Genomic DNA, 22853 nt, shown 5'->3' with positions numbered 1-22853 from the left:
GCACCTTAGTTTTCTTGACTATAAAATTGGTGTGATAATTCCACCTACAATTACCCATGGAATCTGATCTCTGAGGACTGAGATTATCCACACGAAGGGCTTAGCATAGGGTTATGTGTCTGGTAAGCTTTCTGGAACTAATGGATATGATGGGTGAAGATGGTACAGATAAAGATGACAGAAGAACATCTATAAGAATAATTAGGTTACTTCAGAAACCTGGCTACCTAGTTCAATCCCCAGAACCCACATAGATGTGAAAGGAAAGAACTGACTCTACAGAGTTGTCCACTGACCACACAAATTGTAGCAAGTGTTTACACTCACACACACAAACACACACACACACACACACACACACACACACACACTGGGCATGGGTAATAAACAACTGCTTCAAAGATTAATTGGGAATCCAAAGATTTACCCAGAAACTGTCGCTACACTTTCTTCACCATTTAACTTGGAAAACTGATTTCCCTAAGCCAAGATAGTGCCTGAAAACCGAGTCTAAGTTTTGTAGAAGAGACACTTATGTTCGGGCGGGCACGCTGCTGTAAATCTCAGTGCAGCAACCGCAATTATGTAGGGAATACCACAGTTCCTGTGGAGCATCAGCAGGTCTGAGACAAGAGGATTGAATATCCTCCTGGTCTACTTCGTGTTCTTTCTGCCGCGGTTGTCAGGGAAGAAGGACAGCCGAATCCTTTGCTGCAGACGGATTCCTGGATGTTCTGTGCTCTTGAGGGAATCCTCTTTCTGCCTGGGAACTTTTCAGGCTACATCCATGCGCCCAGTCCATTCCGCTCACAAAGCTCAGAGGAGCAACTGAAGAGAAAGCTCCGCTGGGTTCACTGTGGCAGCACAGCTTACACATCTTTACAGGGGCCATGGCTCCTTAGCAGTTAGAATGGGGAACTGTCTCAGTCTTGCTACCGAAAGTGCTCTGCAGAGCAAGAGTAAAGAATTTGGTTCTAATGTAACTTAACTATTTAGCAAAAAGAGAAAAAGCTGATCAAGGTTACCAATTTGGGACAGAATTGATACCTATTTTTGCATTATCCTTTGGAGCTGGGAGATTCTGTCTTACCTTGGGCCTGGAGCTTCTGTGAGAATTCTCTCTCTTTCACTAGATGTACTAAGGTGCCTCAGAGATGTACAATAGAGCTTTTTGAAAAGGATGGAGCAATCTAGGGCCTTTATCAGCTTGAAGTCTACTGTACTCCAGTACATTCAAGTTCATTGCTCAAGAGATTTTTTTTTTCAAAGGTTTCCCCGACTCTAAAATACCCAAACAGAGCAAGGGAAACAGGAAACAGAAAAGTAATCCCAGCCATTTGAGAAGGCATTTGCCATGCTCGTTGCGTCTTTTTAATTGGATGCCTATAAAATTTCAGGTTCAAGATTAGATTTCTTTTTTTGATATCAGTATGAGGTTTCCACATTGCTGACTGTGGGGAAGGGTGGGTCCTAAGATTTGTTTGTGTTTTGCTTTGTTTTGTAATTCATTCGGGGCAATGGCTAGAAATTAAAGAGAAGAAAGAAACCTCGACCCTGTTGAGATTCAGCCATTGATATCGTTTTTGGAGTAACCTCCTATTTTGCTACCCATTGCCTTGCCAGGCAAGAACTCTATTTTGTTTGGATCTGAGCAGCAATTTGAGAGGGAAAAAAATCGTATTGACGGTAATAGCTTGAAACATGAAATTGTTTTTATTCCCGGCTTGGAGAAATTGCAGGGCACATTTTGTTTAAGCAATCCCTTTGACTCTAGTCTGAACACAAATGCAGTATCAAAACTATTGGGCACGTAGTCCTCTCTTATCTTCTGCTCAGAGACTGATTTCATTACCATAATTGCCTCCTTGCCTGACTCCCCTTGGCTCTTGGCAGCTTCTCTCCTCTGAGATCCTTAACACCCTTGCAAACAATCATTGTCGCTCAGTGGTTCTATCTCTAGCAGAGGGGGATGGGGCTTCAAAGGAGAAAGGTCATGTATTCAAAGACTCTGCCTTGCCCATCCTACCATGGTAGTTTTTAATCTGCCATCCAGTAGTATACTCTTTATTCACTTGTCCTTTCAAGGTTCCACGTGGCTCATCCAAGTCTGTATTCCCTAGCAACCGTCCATTCCACCAAACAACAATGATAGAACATGGGGATTGTATTTCTTTTCTCCTGATCTTAAAAGTACAGCTGAATCCCATAAAACCTTCATAATTATAAGCATACAGGAGTTGCTCACAAATTAAGGCAATGATGGCATCATGGGCTAATGCTCACGGTGCCCTTCTAAGGCATCTCACAACAGAGGAGATGGATGTACTTGTCCTGATCCATCCTCAGTATACTATGGGATCTAAGGTCACACTCTGGACCTCACACCCAGGACCATTATTGGCTTGGCAGCTTCTTTAAGTGTCAGACCAAGTACAAAACAAACAACCCCCAAGCTGTTTATCTAGAGGATGGGCATACCCCAGTGCAACTTGGCAGGGTATCTCACCAACTCCTCAGATGTCAGGTCAGGGCAAAACTGGGAATGCATCTGCCCAGTACATCTTGCGCTGATTACTTGGAGTGTGTGTTTCTGATTCATTTGCATGTAACCCTTCCAGGAGGTGTTGCAAGAACTATGTGATGGCCAGAGGAACCCAATGAGTCTTTTATTATTTTTTTAAACAAGTTTTTCTATGCTGATTGTCTCTCAGAGCCAAGAAGCTGTGTTCTTCCAGACCTATGACAGATTTCAAAAGTAGGTTTCGTTAATCCAAAGAACAAGTTCTAACCATAGCTCAGGGACTATGCGCTTTGACCCTGTTATTAGGCCAAACAATGGGAGGAGAGAAATACCATAACTGAAAAAAGCCTTATCTTGAGGGCCTTGGGCTCACGTCTACGTGAGGCACATGTGCAGGGCTGTGGTCTGAGAGAATCGATAAATTCACATGGACAGAGCCTTTAGAACAGTGCCTGCTACAGCACCTGCTCAATAAATTGTGCTTTGTTGTGGCTGTCCTTTCGGTACCTCAGGAACACAGTGTTTCTTCAGTGAAAGGCTTATCCACAATTTGTTCATCAGTAAACCAAGAACCCAGTCATGACTAGCTTCTTGCCTATCTGAGACCATACTTTTTGTAATTGTGGAGTTCATGTGGGTCGTTCCTGGATGTCTTGGGTTCTCTATCGCTGTTTAAGTGCAGCTTTCTTCCACAAGGGCTGCAGCCATCCTTTTCTTCAGCTCTCTCAGACCTTCTTCCTCGCTTGAGGCTGCCAATTCGCTATTGATCTGGCCTGTTCTGAATTCCTCAGGTCACCATAGAGGTGGTCGACGGTCCTGACTCTGAAGCAGAAAAGGATCAGCATCCAGAGAATAAACCCAGCTGGTCAGTCCCGGTTCCTGACTGGCGGGCCTGGTGGCAGAGGTCCTTGTCCTTGGCCAGGACAAACAGCGGGGACCAGGACTACAAGTATGACAGTACCTCAGATGACAGCAACTTCCTCAGTGTTCCTAGGGGGTGGGACCGTCCAGCCCCAGGCCATCGGACTTTTGAAACCAAAGAGCAGCCAGAATATGGTGAGTTTACTACCCGGTAATATAAAATTGGTGGGGAGAGTAAGTGAGGATGATAAGGCCTCAGAGACGAGTGGCCAAACAAAACTCAGTTTACAGTATGTGGTTTTCAGTCTTCTATGAGGCATACCTCATAAAGGCTGTGTTCACAGAAGCCCTATGGAGCCATCTGCAGCCACATTTTTTTGGGAACGCTATAATTTTAAAATTATACTTGAGATATTTTTTAGGGTCTTTGGGGTTTTTTTTCTTGTCTAGTCTTCTCTGCAACTTAATTTTACTTCTAAAGATAAATAAATCATCAAATCTCCTTCCCTGTATTTTTTAACTGTAAAAATCTATGGTGCAAATCAATTTAATAACAGAGATGTACACAGTTGCTTCCTGTGACCAGGCAGCATGTCAGCTCTGATACTAGCAGTGGGGTGGCCCTTGAGAATCCACATGAACAGCTTGTGTCACAGTTGTCAGAGCAGGCTTCCCCCCTCTGCTATAAATGCTGTACCCCAAAGTGAGACTACCACGTTCATAAGGTAATGAAAAACTTCCAGATTCAATGGTTACTAAATTATTTTATTAAATAGCAAAAGTTCTTTTCTTACTTCAGTTAAGATGAGAGACAAGGTGAAGGGATCTCAGCTCCAACCTCTCACTCAATGATTCGAACTCCCTCTTCCTTCAAATGAATACTCCTTGTGTCACAAATGCCCCTGCTGTTAAGTCCTTGTGGCTTCCCCGTCGGCAGACCGAGGAATGAACAATACATAATGAGGAGTGTCGTGGTTTGGATGAGATGCCCTGCAAATGTCTCAGATATTTGAGTCCTTGGTCCTCAGTTGGTAACTGTGTGGAAAGAATTAGGAGGTGGTTGAAGCCTGGTTGAAGGAGGTATGTTACTCAGGATGGACTCCGAGGTTACAAAAGCCAGCATCCTCCAGCGTGTTCTTTCTACCTCTGGCTTCTGAGCTCTCAGCTACCGCTCCAGGCACCTGCTGCTGGCTACTTCCACTCTATACTCTCACCTTCGCCGTGGACTCTAACACTCTGCAACTGTAAGCCCAAAATAAACTCTTTCTTAAGTTGCCTTGGTCATGATGTCTTATCACAGTTGAAAGAAAAGCACCACATAAAAGAATGAAAGATACAGAGAGTTTCAAACAGAGATCCAAGCAAGTACTTTCCTGTCCATGGTCATTTTCCATTACTGACCATAGTCAAGTTAGATGAACACTGCACATTGGTATCTCCATTAAGATTCAATTTTTTGAAATTCTCTAACTTGTCATGGCCTAATTTTAACAGACTATTTTTCAGTCTTTATTTTCCCCATGGAGTTTTCTTAGTAATGTTCATTATGATAGTATTGTTAGTGTCTTAAAAAGAGGAAGCTAACTTTGGCCAGAATGAGTGTTGCTGGAAGGCAGGACAGATAACGGAGTGTGGTGGGAATATACAGACCTCAGCTATAACTGCTGTGGGGCTGAGCCTGAGCTGTGTGGATAGCCATAAGTATCAAAGTTTTATTATAAACTTCAGTTTCCTTACCCATAAAAGGAGTAAAATATTCTTCCTATGGCAGACTTATCCTGGGAGTTAAATGTAGCGATGACCATCCAGGACCAGTGGTGCTGGATTCCCAAGGCCACTTCCACCCAGTTCCGGTCAATTAATTCAGTGGTTCCTACACTGAACTGGCCATTGCCCCTGTAGAACTGGCCCATGAAGCTCTACTGTCTGGACACTATAAAAGGAAGATTTTACCATCCCATATAGCATCTATGAACACGAGTTCTCAGCTCATTGCAATGGTGAGCATTGTCTTCCTTTCTTCCTTCCTTGAGCCCTTTGATGTCATTGGGCTGTCAAAATGCCATAGATATATTCTCAGGAACAGTTTGTTCTTGTTGTCATTGCAATTTTCTCATTTTCTGCTCTGAGCCACACTTCCTCCCAGTTAAGCTCACATATCATGTCCTCATTTGTGTTTCTAGAATCATAAATTAGGCTTACCTTCTGTTACATATATTACAACTTCTCCATCTGGCATTAAAACAGAGAGGATTTCTCCCCAGAAAGATATGTTCCAAACAGAAATCCTTGTTCTGTCCTTGACCTCATGAAACAGGAATCCCCTGGAAAGTCTTTGTTGGATGCTGACCTGGATCAGTGTGTGATAAGAGGCCTCAAGATGGTGAAGATCCTCCTAAAAGATTGTTCCTCCATATAGATGATTAGTAATGTGTCTAATTTCTGAGCAGTTAAGGATTTGGAGAAAGCCACCTACTGGTAGAATAAGTTCTTGATGACTGCTTATAGATAACATATCTTAAGATAAAAATAGATTTTTGTGGCATATTTCTAACAGATTTTAGAGGGAACTACTTCATGCAATCCTGGCATTCTGGAGGCTGGGGCAGAAGGGTCATGAGTTTGAGGCCAGCCCAGTCTACATAGTTTCTGTCTCAACAAATAAACAAAAACAAAGAAACCAGTCTGATTTCAAACAGCAGAAGAAGGGTTCATTCTTAGGAGTTTGCAGGTTGACTGGAATCTGAGTTGCAATGGGCTGGTTTGGCTGCAGCTGAACAGTCTTCAATGACCTCAGAACAATGATGGGGCCCAGCTAGACGAGTAGGAGTGCTGAGATGGCCAAAGCCTCTCTTCTGGCCCTCAACTTCCTTGGGCTCTTTACATGGTAGTGGAATAGTTCCCTCCAACTAAACAAGACAAGTCTACATGTTTAGACATTTTGCAGGCCTTTGCTTGCATCCTATTTGCCATCATCCCATCAATTGAAGCCAATCAAATGGTCCAGAACCAGCATTAAAAAAGAAACAAGGAAGCGGACATGGAGAAAGGATTTACGGGCATCATTCTCATACACTTGAACGCAACACTAGCATTTAGTCATCATGCTATGTAGGTTTTGACAAACTGACAAAAGCTATAGAGGACTTTGAAAAGGGGACCTCAACGAAGGAACTGCTTCCATCAAACTGCCCTGTGGGCATGTCTGTGAGGGCATTTCCTGATTAATGATTGACATGGGAAGGCTCATTGTGAGCAAGTGGTTCTGGCAATCCAGGACCACTTAAGAAAGCAGGCTGACGCCGGGTGGTGGTGGTGCACACCTTTGATCACAGCACTCAGGAGGTAGAGGTAAGTGGGTCTCTGTGAGTTCGAGGCCAGCCTGGTCTACAGAGTGAGTTTCAGGAAAGCCATGGCTACACAGAAAGACCCTACCATGAAAAAAAATGCAGGCTGAGCAAGGCATTGGGAGCCAACCAGTGAGCAGTGCTCCTCCTGGTCTCTGCTTCAGTTCCTGCCTGCAGGTTCCTGCCTTCAGCTCCTGCCCTGACCTCCTTCACTGATGGATTGATCCTGTGACCCATAACACAAAATACACCATTTCCTTCCCTACACTGATCTTGATCAGTGATTTAGCAGAGCAATAAAAGGAAGCTAATACAGTCATTTAGATCCAGAAAACCAAAGTGAGGAGTCCAGCTCATACAGAGATTCAAATATAGGCCTCATAGTGAGCTAGGCCCTCAAGTTGAGTGGCATTGCCCTGTATGAGTTCTCGCCCTTAATGAAGTGGAAAGGAAAGATTGCAGGAGATTTCTGGATGGCAGAGGCTCCTTTGCTTTTATAAAGTCCAGCAGTACTACTGTTGACCTCACTGGCTTTTATCTTAGGCTGCTATTCCCTCAGCAAGTGACATGGCATCTTTCTGCATGGAGTAATGTTTGCTTTCCAAACTTGCCCTGTCTCTTTTTATGGTGTGAAAATATGAGAATCTTTACTTGTGCCTCTTGCTGCTCCCTTTAACAAAATCTGGCCCTGTTTGTGGATGCAGGATAAAAACACAGCATGTGCACTTGTGATATGATTCACTGCATATAGATGGTGTCACTGACAAGCATGCAATCGTTCCAAGCATATCTGCAAAATTCTGCGAGAGAGCCCTGACTATTCTGTCTCAGACTTTTCTCCCTCTGGAAGCAACTTGTCACTCCAGCCCTGCTGCATCTGTGCCCCAGAGGAGGCAATAGAGAGGTCACACTGGAAAATGGTGCCCACTTCACTAATGTAAAACAGAAGCTTCAGACTTCTGGTTGGCTGTGTGGTTAGGAAACTTGTTTCTTAGATAAAATCAAAGTGTGAAAAATTATTTGAATGAAAGGAGATAGATATGGATGATGCTTCTGAAGGCAGGTATGCCATGAGAGTCTTTATATTCAGTTAGGGAAGAGGCCATCACAATTTCATGTATACACACACACACACACACACACACACACACACACACACACACACCAATTCTCAGACGGCTCAGCAGCCCTGTGATAGCCCAGGATGCCTGCATAGTAAGTATTGTGTAAACACCAGCCTTAGCAGCTGGCACCAGACCCAAGATTCGGGTGGAAACGTATGGAGAACATTCTTGCTGGGTCTATGTAATAACCACACAACCTATTGTGAAGGAAGGATATCCCAACCTTTCAAAGCACCTGACTGCAGCCCCATAGAGGCCCGAAGGCAAGCTGTGCATGAGCCAGGAGAAACCATTATGGAGTGGTGTTACTGGAGAGAAGTCATGCATTAGATATGTAGGACTTGATGCTACAGCCCAGCTTCCCTGATAACCCTGGACAAGACCCCCAGACACTCTAAAACTTTGGTTACTTCTGATAAGAGAACGCCAGTCTTGATAATGTACACACATCCCCAGCTCTCTCCAGCCCCCTCTTGTGTGCTCCACATTTTCCCCGTGTTCCTCATATCTTCTAAATTACTATATAATTTACTATTTTGTATTCATTGCTCATTCTACCAGAGTGAGGAAAACTATTCTTAATAATATATCCCATTTACCTAGAATTATGCTTGACATATAGTGAGAATTCAGCTAACACTCATTGGCCAGATGTTGAATAATGACTTCAAAGGATAGTTCTCCACTTACCATTAATATGTTGGTTATTAGCTACTGTGTAACAAACCATTCTCTACCTAGCACCTGAAAAAACATCAGTCATTATTTCTCATGGTTTAGTGGCTCAGCAAGCTCAGACTGTTGGGCAGTTCTACACTTGATGGCCTCAGCTACATTCAGTTTCTATGCAGAAGTATTGGGGGCCTCCCTTCCACAGTCAAATGTTCTGTTGTTCTTCATGCGACTCCATTTTTTGGTAATGGCATCTCACCATTCTTGAATTTGTTCCACTTAAACTTCTTTCGTGGTGATTGGATTTACCAGAGTAAACTAGACGGGAAGCCAATGGGGACCATAAGGTCAAAGGAAGACCAGATTCTGTGGAACCCTCTTCCCTTCCCTTCCCTTCCCTTCCCTTCCCTTCCCTTCCCTTCCCTTCTCTCCTCTCCTCTCCTCTCCTCTCCTCTTCTCTTCTCTCTTCATCTCTCCTCTCCTTTTCTCTTCTCCTCCTCCTCTTCCTTTCTCTCCCTATTTTCCTCCATCCCACTCTCTCTTCCTTCACTCTGCATTCCTCTTCCTCCCCCTTCCCCTGTCTCCCCCCCCCACCTCTACCTTTCTATATCCCTTATTATTCATCTCCCTCCCCCGAGGAGAAAAGGTCACGTACAGATCACAGCACTGCAACCCTCTCAATCTTCACAGACCTTAGTTCTAACATGAACCTATGGCTGTAAGCTTTGAGCTCAGGCTGCAACTAAACCCTTTGAGAGTGAGAACTAGGAAAGCGGAACAGACAGGCAACTTGAACTGGAGACTTGGGAACTCTTCAGGTAGGGATGATGACCATCTCCCTGGCTCCCTTCCAGATTCCACAGATGGTGAGGGTGACTGGAGTCTCTGGTCTGTCTGCAGCGTCACCTGTGGAAATGGCAACCAAAAACGGACCCGTTCTTGTGGCTATGCATGCATTGCAACAGAGTCAAGGACCTGTGACCGTCCAAACTGCCCAGGTAATTGTGGGGCTATGAGTACAAGTTCAAGGGGAAAGTTTTTTTCATTTATAATTTAAAACTTGAAGAAATTATTTAAAAGATAACCATTTTCATCATAAATCTTTTAAACAATAGAATTGGTGAATGGAAAGATGGACTTCCTAAGTCTTAAGCACAGTTGCAGTGGCTGTGACCTAAAGGGCAGAGCCATATTGTACTTATTTGACTTGAAGAAGGGATTCTAGTCAGTTTGGGACTTTGATGTGGGATTGTCATGACTTGAAAAACTCATTTGAAAACAGATACTTATATCTGATAAAGAAGCCAGCGTGAGTGAATTCTTATTCTCAGGAAAACCAAGGAGTTAGCCTTGTCAGTAATACCAGAGAGCTGCCAAAGGCTTCCCATGAAACAAACTGGTGTAACTTAGCATTTAATTGTGATCTTATACTGTAGTATCAGTGCCTTGAAAATTAAATTAATTGCTAACTTGACAAGGAATCCTATTGGGACTGAAAAATAATTCTGACTATGGTTGAAAGAGTTATAGTGGTTTGTCAAAATCTGACCTATGACCTATTTATGTAGAGACCTTCATTTTTAAAGGAATTAAGCATGAGGGGCAGAGGCAACCAAGGCCATGAGTGATCCAGAAAGCCTGAACAATGTGCCTCCTGGTCCTTTGCACAAAGCTTATCGCCCCTTCCCTATGGTTTTACTGTGTTCCCATTGCCAGCCAGAATGCCAGCCTACAATAATATCTTGGGCTCTTTCATGAAACCACACATTCCAAATGGTTTCACCTAAAAGAAATTTCAGAGACTGAAAATATGATCCCCATACCTCAGACTTCCTTTCTCTACTCCTAGACATTCTATTCTCAAGCCAAGAACATTTGGACCAAAACAAAAGTGGAAACACAAAGGGGTTTCTGAGAAGGGGGAGAGAGGAGCGACTTGAATGAGGCGTACGCTAGCAAACTGTGGGGTTGAAATGTAAGAAGTGGTGGCTCCAGCTCCGTGTCAGCCCTGCAGACATCTTACTCCTCCTCATCTTCCCTGTGCTCCTTGCAATGAGCTGAGGTGGAAGTCTGGCAAGTGGGTTTTGAATGGGTAGGAACCAAGCAATGAAGAATAACATGAGCGGGAGGAAGCAACAGTCAGGAATAACATGAAGAAGAGAAGAAGACAATGAAGAAAAACAGAGAAGTAAAAAAGGTATCGAGATAAAGAAAAAGAAGATTGTCTAGGGGTGAAAGAGAAAGGGCTTGTCTAGTCATGTATGAGGCCCTAGGTTAGATTCCCTAGCACCAAGCAAAAGAGGGAGGAAGGAAGGATAGAGGAGAAAGCAAGGGGAGAAGAGGGGGAAAGAGGGAGGAGAGGAGAAGAGAAGAGAAGAGAAGAGAAGAGAAGAGAAGAGAAGAGAAGAGAAGAGAAGAGAAGAGAGGGGTGGAGAAAAAGGTTAAGATTAAGGAGTTGATGAAAAGCATGAGAAAGATAGTAACAATGAGACTGGGAGTGTTCTAAGCAATTTAGTATCAATCAAACTTCCATGACTTTTAGGTATGTTCTTTCATCCAATTGTCAAAACTGCCCTATGGAACAGAAATTTATTATTGTATTGTCTGGCATTTAAGGAAACTGAGGCCCTAAACCAGCAACAAATAATAATAATAATAATAATAGAATTTGAATCCATGCTGCCTAACTTGAGAGACCATGGCCTTTGCTGTTACTCTTTCACCTTCGCCTTGAAGGAAGGTCTCTGACTGAGCCACACCTGAACACAGAAAGAGTTCTGCTTGGAGTCATAGGAGCATCCCTGTGTTCTTTTCAGAGCTACCATATACAACCAAGCCAGCAGATTCAGATTTCTTGTCAGGGAAAAGTTCTTCTCTGCTGCCATTTCGCATGTTTCCTTTCTGGGTACCAGGACCACTGAGAACACTGCAGCTGGCATTCCTGTGGAAGCATTTTCTTCTCATCTGTCCAGTTTCAGTTCCGATGGTCCCTTTGGATCTAAATGACTACTTTCAGTAGGCTGTCCTTCTGTATCTGGTTTTCTGAATCTCTACATTGCTGGAAGTAACTATGGAATAGACAAGGTATTGTAGGCTTGGTAATGATTATTCTGTGAAAGTATTTCCCCCTGGGGGCTGTTGAGATGGCTTGTGGCTAACAGCACCTGCTGCTGCTTCAGTTCCCAGTACCAATGTCAGGCAGTTCAGATCCTGTTGGGCACCCAAACATACCTGTGTACACACACTCATACACACAAATAAAAATAAATTAAATATTTATTACAACTATGTCCCTAGGCTAACCCTTGCTTGAGGGATCTAACAAACTCAAAGTGATCTCTTGAATGACATACAGTTGTGCCCAACAGTGGAGCTAGGGTTCCCCCCAAAAGCGACCAGCCTCCACTCTTCTCTTTCTCATGACTTAGCTCGCTGAATCTGAGTTGGATGTGGTGATTCTGAGAGAGGGTGGGAGTGGGGTGGGGTTAAGGGAGCTGAAAGGTTTGCAGCAAGCTGGGTTCAATTCCTTGGAGTAGGTAATGGGTTTCTCTGCGCGTTCTTTCTGAAACATCAGTAGGAATAGCGCCAGACAACCAACGAAGCAGGAACCGTGAGCTTCCCCTTCCCCTTCTGGGGGTGCTCTCTTCTCATTCCACTCCTGTAACTGGCTGCCTCTGTAGGGGAGAGGTGCCACTTAGTTCTCCTGAATTAGGAGAAAGGAAAACTGAGGCACACAAAGATGAAGTGTCCTGCCCAGGTCTGCACAGCTAGTTATGATTTAAACCCAGGCCGTCAGCCATTAAAGAGGAAGGTTTTGAGCACTCTGCTGCCTCTGCTTTAGTTTGTCGCTCACCAGACAGCCACCCTGACAAGTGCCCCACCGCCACCCACCCCTCACCTTCAAGGCAAACGGGTGAGTGCGAACGACTCGCTGCGGGCACATTTGGATCTGATTTTGCACTGTGGATAGTATCTGGAGTCTTAGTGAGTTTTATGCACTGCTACCTGCTTTTACTGTTTCCTCTGCTGGCAAGTTTCTACCCATAAGTAGCAACGGACACAAAACGGCTTTGTTCAGGTGTACTTGTTTTGTATTTGAGGGGGGTAGTGGTGAATTTTTCCATAAAACTAGAGGAAAATGAGCTCTTGTCTGTGTTTAGGAATTGAAGACACCTTCAGGACAGCAGCCACCGAAGTGAGTCTGCTTGCGGGAAGCGAGGAGTTTAATGCCACCAAGTTGTTTGAAGTTGGTAAGAATTTTCCCCCTTTTGAAAATCCAAATATTGGTTCAGTATTTTGGAGATTCATTTTGCTTTTGCAGTGCTGTCGTTGGACACATGAAAATGTTTCATTTTTCCCTTTAACGGTCCAGTGCTCCCAACAGATTTCCTGCTCACAAGAAAGAGCAACCACAGACAAGAAAGAACAACCTCATCCCTCCAACACTAGGTTAGACTGAGCCATAGAATGCCCTGTGAGCAACCTGCAGAGCCTCTCGAGTAAGAGACAGGTTGAGCTCACCCTTCACCTAGCACAAATTGAGCTCACTACCCAGTGAGCTCTATCCTCACCCACATCCAGTAAAACCAAGTCTCCAGCAGAGAGAAAGAAAAGGAGGAAGTTTTCTCAATATTATATGCTTCCCTCCTTTGCAAGAATTTTAGATGGTGGGGGCAGGGAACTTCAGTACAGTGCGTGTGTGTGTGTGTGTGTGTGTGTGTGTCCCACTTTTCTACTAGAAAGCACTGGCTCAGAAGCAGCAGCCTAAATGAACACGGCAGAAAGTACACACTCAGGTGCATATTTGCGTTACAGTGCAGCTTCATTTGCTTCTGGGTACCATTCTGTGTTGTCAAAGAGTCAGATTCCTTCTCTCCCACTTCTTTTATCCCCGAAAATTCTTTTGTAAACTCAAGTCTGCGGTATCTCACCAGACAAAATTGAGCAGGCCTACGTCTCTTTCGGTTTCCTAGCCCAACTATTGTGAGATGTAATTTTCTCTTTCCCAGAGACGTACAGGAAACAGTCAAGGGTCTAAGTAGAATAGTCTAGAAGGCAGAGAAACACTGAAGAGCATGGCGCGAGCACCCTGATGAGAAGAAATAAGAAAGAGCTATGCCAGCAGCAGCAGTGGGCAGTAACGGATAGGGCAGTGATGGTCCTGCCTCATCCCACCGTCACTATCCCAGCAGAAGAGGTATTGCAGCAGAAAGCTGCTGGGAGAAGGGCAGTCAGCTTTCTCTAAGTGAGCTGAGCATGCTCCAGTTGAAGACAGCATAGCTAAGAATATTAGGATGACACAAATTGGTCCTGATGGGTGAAAATGGAGTTAGGCAGTTAGGGGGGAGGGTAGCTCTGGGAAGAGCGGGGGTGGTGAGTATGACTAAAACATATTGTACAATATTATCAAAGAACTAATAATATTTTTCTAAGAGACAGGGGCAGCTATGCCTTAACCACTGATATGAGGTGAATATCAAGCCATTAGCACTGTGCAATCAGATGGGCTGATTTTTGAAGACTGAACCCAGATCTTGTGTAGCTCAAATATACCTTAATTTTTACAATGCTTGTTAATAATTTATTTTTAAAAACAAATCCATTCAAGCATGTCTGTAAGCCAAACTCAGGACAGTTTAGAAGTTCTGTGTTAGTAGGGCTTCCATCTCACTCCCTACATCACATACACAATGAAATTACATTTATTGAACAAGAGCCTTCCGCAAACACAGTTTATTGGATTTTTTTAAAAATATTTATTTATTTATTTTTATTATGTATACAATATTCTGTCTGTGTGTATGTCTGCAGGCCAGAAGAGGGCACCAGACCTCATTACAGATGGTTGTGAGCCATCATGTGGTTGCCGGGAATTGAACTCAGGACCTCTGGAAGAGCAGGCAATGCTCTTAACCACTGAGCCATCTCTCCAGCCCCCTATTGGATTTATTTTTTAAACTGACTTTTTAAATGTGTGAGTTTTACATAAAATGAGAGAACAGAAGACGTGGTCTTTGGGGGCAGAGAACTTCTCATGTCTCGTTTCACAGGCAAGCACCTTTTGCCTTTTTGTACAGGGCGAGGTATATATAAGACCACATCTAATGCAAGACACCAGAACTAAGTAGACCTGTTTCAACCAGAGTCCAGACAAAAATGAATTGAGCACATTCAGTGTAGGTAGCTGGTGAGTCTTCAGTGAAGGCCCATTTATTTGTAAAACTGAGGAGGGTGGATATAAACCAAGAAGGGAACCCCAAGATTGGCAACCTTGGAAAACCCTTACCATTCTTGATCTGATGGGAACAGGATATGAGCAGCAGGCACAGCTCACAGAGAAAGTCACCTGACCACAGTCCCAGTTCTCCAAAGGATGCAGACAGTGTGCAGTGAGAGAGGAACAAGTAAATCATTCTAACTTGCCTCTCTTCCCTCTGTGTGGTCCATTGATGTGTCTTCCCACTGGGCAGTTCAAATAGAAACCAGGGGGTGAAAGACCTATGGCTATGGTCTACATGGATCAGGACAAGAGCACCATGGGATGAAGACATAGAAGAGCAAACAGAAAATGAGGAAACATTGGATCATCACGTGATCAAGTTACTCAAGCTAACATGACCTTGAGTTTTCTCATCTGTAGAACAGCATGAGATAGTGCATCTCACAGAATGACTGTAGAATCTGGTGTGTTAATATCTGCCAAATTCAAGCATGCCCATCATACTGTATAAATCTGTTTTTAAAAATTAAAAGAGTCAATAAATGTCCTGAGGCAAAGGAGTTAAAGGAGTCTCCCACCTTGGAAAATATAACGCCATTTTCTGGGACCTCCTGGACTTCGTTTCTGAAGGTCCTGCCCTTCCAAGGAAAGCCTATTCCATCCCAGGTACTGCCCAAGATGGAACTGTCGCACTCTGAGTGATTGGACAGACAAGAGGACATCGACACAAAAATCCTAGAACTCAGAGAAGAAAGAAGCCACCATGCATGCCAGCTGGCCCTACCCAGAGCAATCCCCTGGCACTGAGTCTCCATCCCAAGCTCGTCAGAGAAATTCTAGTTTCATGTCCACTTGAGAACTAGAAAATAGAAGCCCCGCAGCTTGAAATGCCTTGTCGGTGGCCACAAAGCTGCTAAGAAGGTGGGCTTTAATCACAGTCAGGTTAAATATGAGAACCTCACCTCACACCAGAGCTCTGTGGACTCATGAGAAACGTCCCATCTCCCTCTTCCCCAGCTAACTGATAAGAGGCATGTGCCCTCCCCCAGCTGACACTATGTCCTGACCATGTGATTCCACTCATAACTGTACCAGCCTCCCAGGCATTTGACTCAAAACTGGAGTCGTTTCTCCTGCCTGACTCTCTTTACCCATAGTCTTCGAGGCCACTGAAGTCTAAAATTTTTGACTCCTCTTGCTGTCACCACCAAACATGCTTTCTTGAGCTCTTACCTTTGATAAACTGTGCTGCATTCAACACTGGCTCAATTTTCTTGCTCTACAGCTAAGTTTCTACATATTTCACTGTACTTAGTGGCTGCCTCTAAACAAGCCTAAACTAAATAAAATCTCCATTGTCTGATGCCAAAAGCTTTGTTTTCTTGTATCTTCTTCTCCAGAGAGGAACGTGTCCTCAGCCCAATCATCCTATTTTTTTGTGTTCTCTCTCTCTCTCTCTCTCTCTCTCTCTCTCTCTCTCTCTCCTTCCCTCCCTCCCTCTCCCTCCCTCTGTGTGTGTGTGTGTGTGTGTGTGTGTGTGTGTGTGTGTGTCCATGTGTGTGTGTCCATGAGGCCAGAGGTCAGTATCAGATGCTCTCTCTCTTAACCTTTTGAGACCAGGTCTCTCACAGAATCAGGAGCTCATTATTTCAGACTATTTCAGACTAGCTAGCCTGAGGTCTCCCCATGACCCACATGTCTCTGCTAACTCCCCAGTGCTGGGGTTCCAAACATGTTTTGCTGCTCCCAACTTTTTTATCCATGCTGGGGATCTGAACTTGGATAATTATGCCGAGTAACAAGTGTAGTAACCCACCATTCCTCCTGTCCCCCACCAGATATTTTTACTGGCAAAGTTTGGTTTTTACAATTAATGCTTAGCAGAAGGCCCTCCCCGCCTCCTGCCATCTCTGTCACTGAAGCTTGTATCAATTTGAGTTCTGCAAGTAGCACATACCAGATGGGAGTGACAGTCTGACACCTAGGGAAGGAGAAAAGGAGAACCAGGAAGGAAAAAAAAAATGAACAGGGGCTGCCAAGGGAGGAGCCAGACAGCAATGCTTCCTCCATGTTTGATCATTGACCTCCAAGGCAAGGATGAGCTGGATGATGGGAGGTGGACAGCAAAGTAAACACAGCAGGCTCTCTTCTCGGAGCTCTGAAGAGGAAGTCTGGCCGCTACTAGTTCTACATCATGCTCACGATCAGCATGATGTAACAGGCACCCAAAACTATTCCTGACTTACCCTACGAGAAATAACATAGATCAGTTTTGAAATGTTTTGGTTTTGTTTGTTTCTTGTTTTGTTTTTTAGACAAGAGCGCCAAGTATTGTGGTACATGCCTGTCATCCCAGCATTTAGAGGATAAAGTGAGTTCCAGGCCAGTCTGGGACACACAATGAGACTGTCTCAAAAACAACAACAGAAGAATGTCTAGGTTTAGGTAAACAGGTTTTCTCTTAGGGAGAAGTAAATAAAGCATGAAAGAGCCATGATGTGTTCAGCTTTCCATCACTGTGGGGGGAAAAAAGTACTTGAAAGAGAAAACAACTTAAAAGCAAGAAAGATTTATTTTGGCTTCTAGTTTCAGTGCGTGGTGTTTGGACCATTGTCTTTGGGTCTGTGGCAAAGCAGAAGATCACGGTGAACAGTAATTGGGCAGGCTGTTTACCTCATGGCAACAGGGAAGAAAAAGATTTTGTGATATTTTATTTGTGTTTTAATAAATAAAGCTTGCCTGAAGATCAGAATGCAAAGCTAGCCACACTAGTCAGCCATACAGGCCAGGCAGCGGTGGTACACACCTTTAATCCCAGCAGCCAAACTAGTTAGTCATAGAGGCTGGGTGGTGGTGGTGCATACCTTTAATCCCAGCACTAGAGAGGAATATAAGGCTGGATGAGACAGGAATTCACTCTCTTTTCATTTGGAAGATTTTGTAGTGGTAAGAGCTCTCTGGTGGTTAGCTTCTTTGTGTCTCTGATCTTTCAGCTTGAGCCCCAATATCTGTCTCTGGGTTTTTATTAGTTACGCTACAAAAAGAAGAGAGAATGAAAAGGACTATCACCCTAAGATGCCTTTCAATGGCACACACACTGTTAACTCCCATAAGCTCCACTACTTTCCAGTAGTGCCATAAACTGAGGACCAAGCCGTCAATACATGAGCTTTTGATAGACACTTAAGATCCAAAGAATAGCAGTGGGAAGTGGGATGGATATGTGGGAAGTGGGATGGATATGTGGCAAAGTGAATGGCAGATTAAAGGATTTTATCCTGTCACCAACCAACCTCCTTCCAGTAGGGATCCTGATGGGGAAAACCTGTGTGCCAGCTCAGCCGAGTGAAGGCTAAAGTCCAGGGGTTTGAAGAAAGGAAAGAGGTTTAGTAATATTTGATTAAGGTGCTTTCTGTTCCAATCAGTCAGTGAGGGCAAGGAGTTAGACTAATCACAAAGAAAGGAAGAAAGAAAGAAAGAAAGAAAGAAAGAAAGAAAGAAAGATCTGTACCTGAGTTTATCAGCTATAAATGGAGATGGAGCATTCGTGAACCTCATCTAAGTCCAATGTAAAAAGGGCTTCTCTGCAGCACGGTGAAGATGGGTGGGGATATAGTTCCTTAGTACTACTGTTTGCTAGGACGAAGTTCTTTGAATCACAGCATGGGCCTACTCTTGTGCCTAGTCTTCCTTTACTTGCTATTTTGAGGTAAGGTCTGGTTAAGTTTCCCAGGCTGACCCTGAAGTCCTTCTGTATATCAGGTTAACCTTAGATTTATTCTCCATACCAGATTTGTTTTAAATTTATTCTGTAATCCTAGCCGGCCTTGAACTTGTGATTCTCCTCCAGATTAGCTGCAATTACAGGCTCTGATGTTCCAGCCTGATCTGGGATACAGTTTTTAAGTAAAATATGATCTTGTCATTGAATGGGAAGACTGAGAAGGATTTTCTGAGTTCCTGGGTTACAGTGAGACTCTATGTGTTTCTCGCATTTGTTTGATTTCCGCCCACCCACCCACCCACCAAATATCAAATCCTCTCCTGTTTGGTTAACATTTCCCCAGTGTCTGTGTTCTTTTTTTTATTTTATTTTATTGATTTTTATTGAGCCCTACATTTTTCTCTGTTCCCCTCCCTGCCTCTCCTCTCCTCTTCAACCCTTCCCCAAGGTCTTCACAGACCAGGAGAAACCCTGTGAGAGATCGGGCAGGGGCCGGGCTGACCTGGCAATGTCCTGTCCTATTCACCGATACCCTGCCAGTTGTTCCCAAGGGACAATAGAAGAATAGCATATGTTCAAATTTCAGTTCTTAAAGAAAGCCAGGAGTGCACATTTAGAATTTGAATCCATAAATGAATTTTTTATTATTTAAAACAAACTTTAAATTTAAATATATTTTTATCATATTCTTCCCTTCCCCCAAGTCCTTCCAGATCATCTCCCCCTTCCTATTCACACAACCTTAAGTTGTTTCTCAAAAAGCAAAAACCTAATATAACAACAAAGCCCACCCCCAAAATGTAAAACAAAGCCACACCCAAAAGAAAAAAAAAATCATCAAACTGGAACTAAATGAAAGAAGCAGTTGACCACCATATAATTAGAGTCCATAAATTTTTAAGTATTTGCAACTAAATTAACCTTTTCTCAATGCTTTGAAAACCAAACATATCACCTCTGGCCTCTGAGCTACGCTCTCACCCCTTTGAGGCATCTTAGTCTGTGAATTTGCATAGTAAAAATTAAGTTCCAGCAGCAGTTGGGAGATGAATTATGTTTTAAACCACTCAGTGAGCGGCAGAAATAAAATAAATGCAAGTCTACAAGTAATCCTTTGAGGCCTTTCCACAGCATTACCACTTATTTAGGAAATTCAACGCAGCTCTCTGAATCAGCTAATTGTGTTAGGATATATAATTAGGCTATGGTTATCTGTCATAATATTCTGTTTTTTGTTTTACATTTGAGGGTTTTATTGGGGCTTTTGTTGAGATCTGGTTTGGTTTGGAGTTTTTTGAAGATGCTTTCAATTTAGGGATAATAACATATGTTTCTACATAAAATTTTAAAAGATGGATCAAATGCACTGATAGTTAAATATGGGTGAGAGAATATTGGTAGTCATTCAATCAGTGACTTACTCTACTCTTTGCTGCCCTCTGTTTGAAAATTCCTCATACTATAGAGTACGGAGTTGAGAAGATGTCTTAAAAACAAAGTCGTCAAGTTCAGGGGTGATGAGAATGGCCACCATGTGTAGTGGTTATGGGTACCTGCTGGATGTTTGATGTAAGGGAGGACACTGTTGACTTCATTTTCATCCTCACAGCAGGCTAAGCATGAACTTAAAGGGGTTTTTTGGTCTTTTTCAGATATGGACAGCTGTGAGCGATGGATGAGCTGCAAAAGTGAGTTCTTAAAGAAATACATGCACAAGGTAATCAATGACTTGCCCAGCTGTCCCTGTTCCTACCCCACTGAGGTGGCTTACAACACCGCCAACATCTTTGACCGCATCAAGCGCAAGGACTTCCGATGGAAGGATGCTAGTGGACCCAAAGAGAAACTGGAGATCTACAAGCCTACTGCCCGGTACTGCATCCGCTCTATGTTGTCCCTGGAGAGTACCACCCTTGCTGCCCAGCACTGTTGCTATGGGGACAACATGCAACTCATCACCAGAGGCAAAGGGGCAGGCACACCCAATCTCATCAGCACCGAGTTCTCCGCTGAGCTCCACTACAAAGTGGACGTTCTGCCTTGGATCATCTGCAAGGGCGACTGGAGTAGGTATAACGAGGCCCGGCCTCCCAACAATGGACAGAAGTGCACAGAAAGCCCCTCTGATGAGGACTACATTAAACAGTTCCAAGAGGCCAGGGAATACTAAAGCAATGCTGGTTCGGAGGCACAAATGCACTGATCTGCCAACTGTCACCCAGTTTTTTTTAAGCCACATTTTTGTACATTCCACATGAGTATTTTTCTAAGTACACTAGGGGTACGCTCCGGGTCTGAGGGACTGCTATATCCATTACCTACAAACCCTGTTGGAAGTCCTGACAGTGGGTGTGCAGGCAGGAAGAGGAACCTGGGAGCCATAGTGGGTGTGATTCAATTCCCACCTCTGTCGAGTGCACAGGAGCGCAAAGACTGAGACTGTAAACATTATAAATGGTTTTATATATAACTTATTTAATACAAATGTGACTTAAGCTTTCCCTTTTCTCTGGAGTTGACCTTGTAAAAATTATTTAATCACTTCTGAGAGAGTTCAAAAAGGAAAGGACTTTGGGGAATGGGGAGAAAAGGAATGTTGCAGCAGAGAGGCATAAAAACAAATAACCAGCCACCTTACACCGGGTGCTCTTTAGTGAGAAGGTGTTTGCTGGAGTCACAAAGTCCAACATTCTCTTGCCTTCGACTAGGCAAAGGGTGAGTAGAAAGTGAATGTTTAGAGTCAAATCTAAGACTTGGTTTTAAATGACTTTAAAACAAATGAACAATGTGATTCCAGTAAGGATGGTATTAACAAGCTCAGGAGACTGGAGGAAGTTTCAGGCATAAAGCCAGGAGTGGCACTTTCCAAAAGAAAAAAGCAAAACAAGTGAGAAAATAATATGGGCCCCATTTTATCTATTTTATTTTAATATAACGACTTTTCTCTACCAATATATTCCCAGTAAATAAATTTAAAAGGCAGTGGTAGGAGCTGAAGTCCGGGAAATCCTACTTTTTTATGTTTTAAGAAAGAAAAAAACTGCATTATTTTTGTAAAGTATTTATTGAATCATTGGATACTGTGCATTGGGCAGCGGCAAAGCAGTCCAGTTCTGTGGGTGTAGAACTGGAAGACAGATGAAAAGTTGGTTCTTAGGCAATCTTACTTGCAAAACTCCAGGAAAAGAGATATATAATAAAATCATAATAAAATGTGTTCCTTGCATCCTTGATTTGTGATACAAATATTGTAACTACTCCAAGGGAAGCAAGGCTTTCATGGGAGAAAGCTTCAACTCAGGTAGGAATAAAAGACTCACAAATGAACTTATAGTGGCTAGGCAAAGTCATAACACCAATGGCATCAAGTATATCTCCCTTGATATACTTGTCCCCCAATTAGCTCAAGGCAATTGGCACACATGTGTTTTTTTTTTCTCATCAAGATCTAAGAAAACCAAGCTAAAGCAAAGATTTAAGTTGGGCAAGGCTACTCCAGACAGAATACAGAAATACAACTAACATGTAGAACTATTTACAATGCAAATCATTCTTTTGCCAGATGAAAGAAACCAAAGGTCAGAAAGCACAAACCATATTCCTTGTATCCCTGGTGGTTTTGAAGTTCTTGACCACACACTCAAGTTCTCTGGTAAAAGTGAGTTCCTACGGCAAAGCCCTTGTTAGTTTTTTATACGTTAGAATGAATTATTTACTGAGACAATAACCATCCTATAATTTATATTTAGGTTCTGCATCTCATGATGGAATAATAATTCTTGTTTTGGGCTGGAGATTGTTCAGTAGTAATTAAGAACATTTACTGCTCTTGCAAAGGACCTGGGTTCATTTCATAGAAACCACATGGTGGCTCGCACCCATTTTTAACATTCCCAGGGGAACTGGCACCCTCTCTTGGCCTCTGTGGATACCAGGCATGCATGGTACACATATATCCATGGAGACATTCACACATACACATAAAAATAAAAACCTCACCAGGCAGTGGTGGCATACTCCTTTAATTTCAGCACTTGGGAGGCAAAGGCAGGTAGATCTCTGTGAGTTTGAGGCCAGTCTGGTCTATAGAGTGACTTCCAGAACAGGCTCCAAAGCTACACAGAAAAACCCTGTGTCAAAACATCAAATAGATAAACAAACAAGCAAGCAAACAGACAAATAAATAACTCTTTTTTTAATGTCTTATTCACATCTGAAGGATTGCTAAGCAAGTGAACCAGCAGAGAGAATAAATGGTTCATATATCAGGGAAGAAGAGAGTTTGGTTTGCAATATAGTAGAAAACATCTTAAAAGAGAATTGTCTGGAAATAGAATGTATTACCTTTCAGCTGATTGTTTTCTTGCCAGGAAACACATACAAG

At 43.2% G+C, this 22853-nt stretch overlaps 1 protein-coding gene across 1 annotated transcript in view; it reads left to right on the top strand.

Annotated features, from left to right (window-relative positions):
• The window catches only part of Ism1 (isthmin 1), a 75293-nt gene extending 53647 nt beyond the window's left edge, over positions 1-21646 (top strand). Inside the window, exons 3-6 of the mRNA XM_041670066.1 lie at positions 3313-3577; positions 9380-9523; positions 12686-12775; positions 20122-21646. Of these exons, the coding sequence (XP_041526000.1) occupies positions 3313-3577; positions 9380-9523; positions 12686-12775; positions 20122-20639 (1017 nt within the window). The 3' untranslated portion in view covers positions 20640-21646. The remainder of the gene's footprint in view (positions 1-3312; positions 3578-9379; positions 9524-12685; positions 12776-20121) is intronic.
• Positions 21647-22853: the final 1207 nt, after the last annotated feature.

This window comes from Microtus oregoni, unplaced genomic scaffold (genome assembly GCF_018167655.1).
Source record: "Microtus oregoni isolate MIOR12 unplaced genomic scaffold, Mior012 000020F_ref0000438, whole genome shotgun sequence".
Lineage (NCBI taxonomy): Eukaryota > Metazoa > Chordata > Mammalia > Rodentia > Cricetidae > Microtus > Microtus oregoni.
The sequence above is the reverse complement of the archived record's forward strand: the minus strand, read 5'-3'. Positions and strand labels throughout refer to the sequence as shown.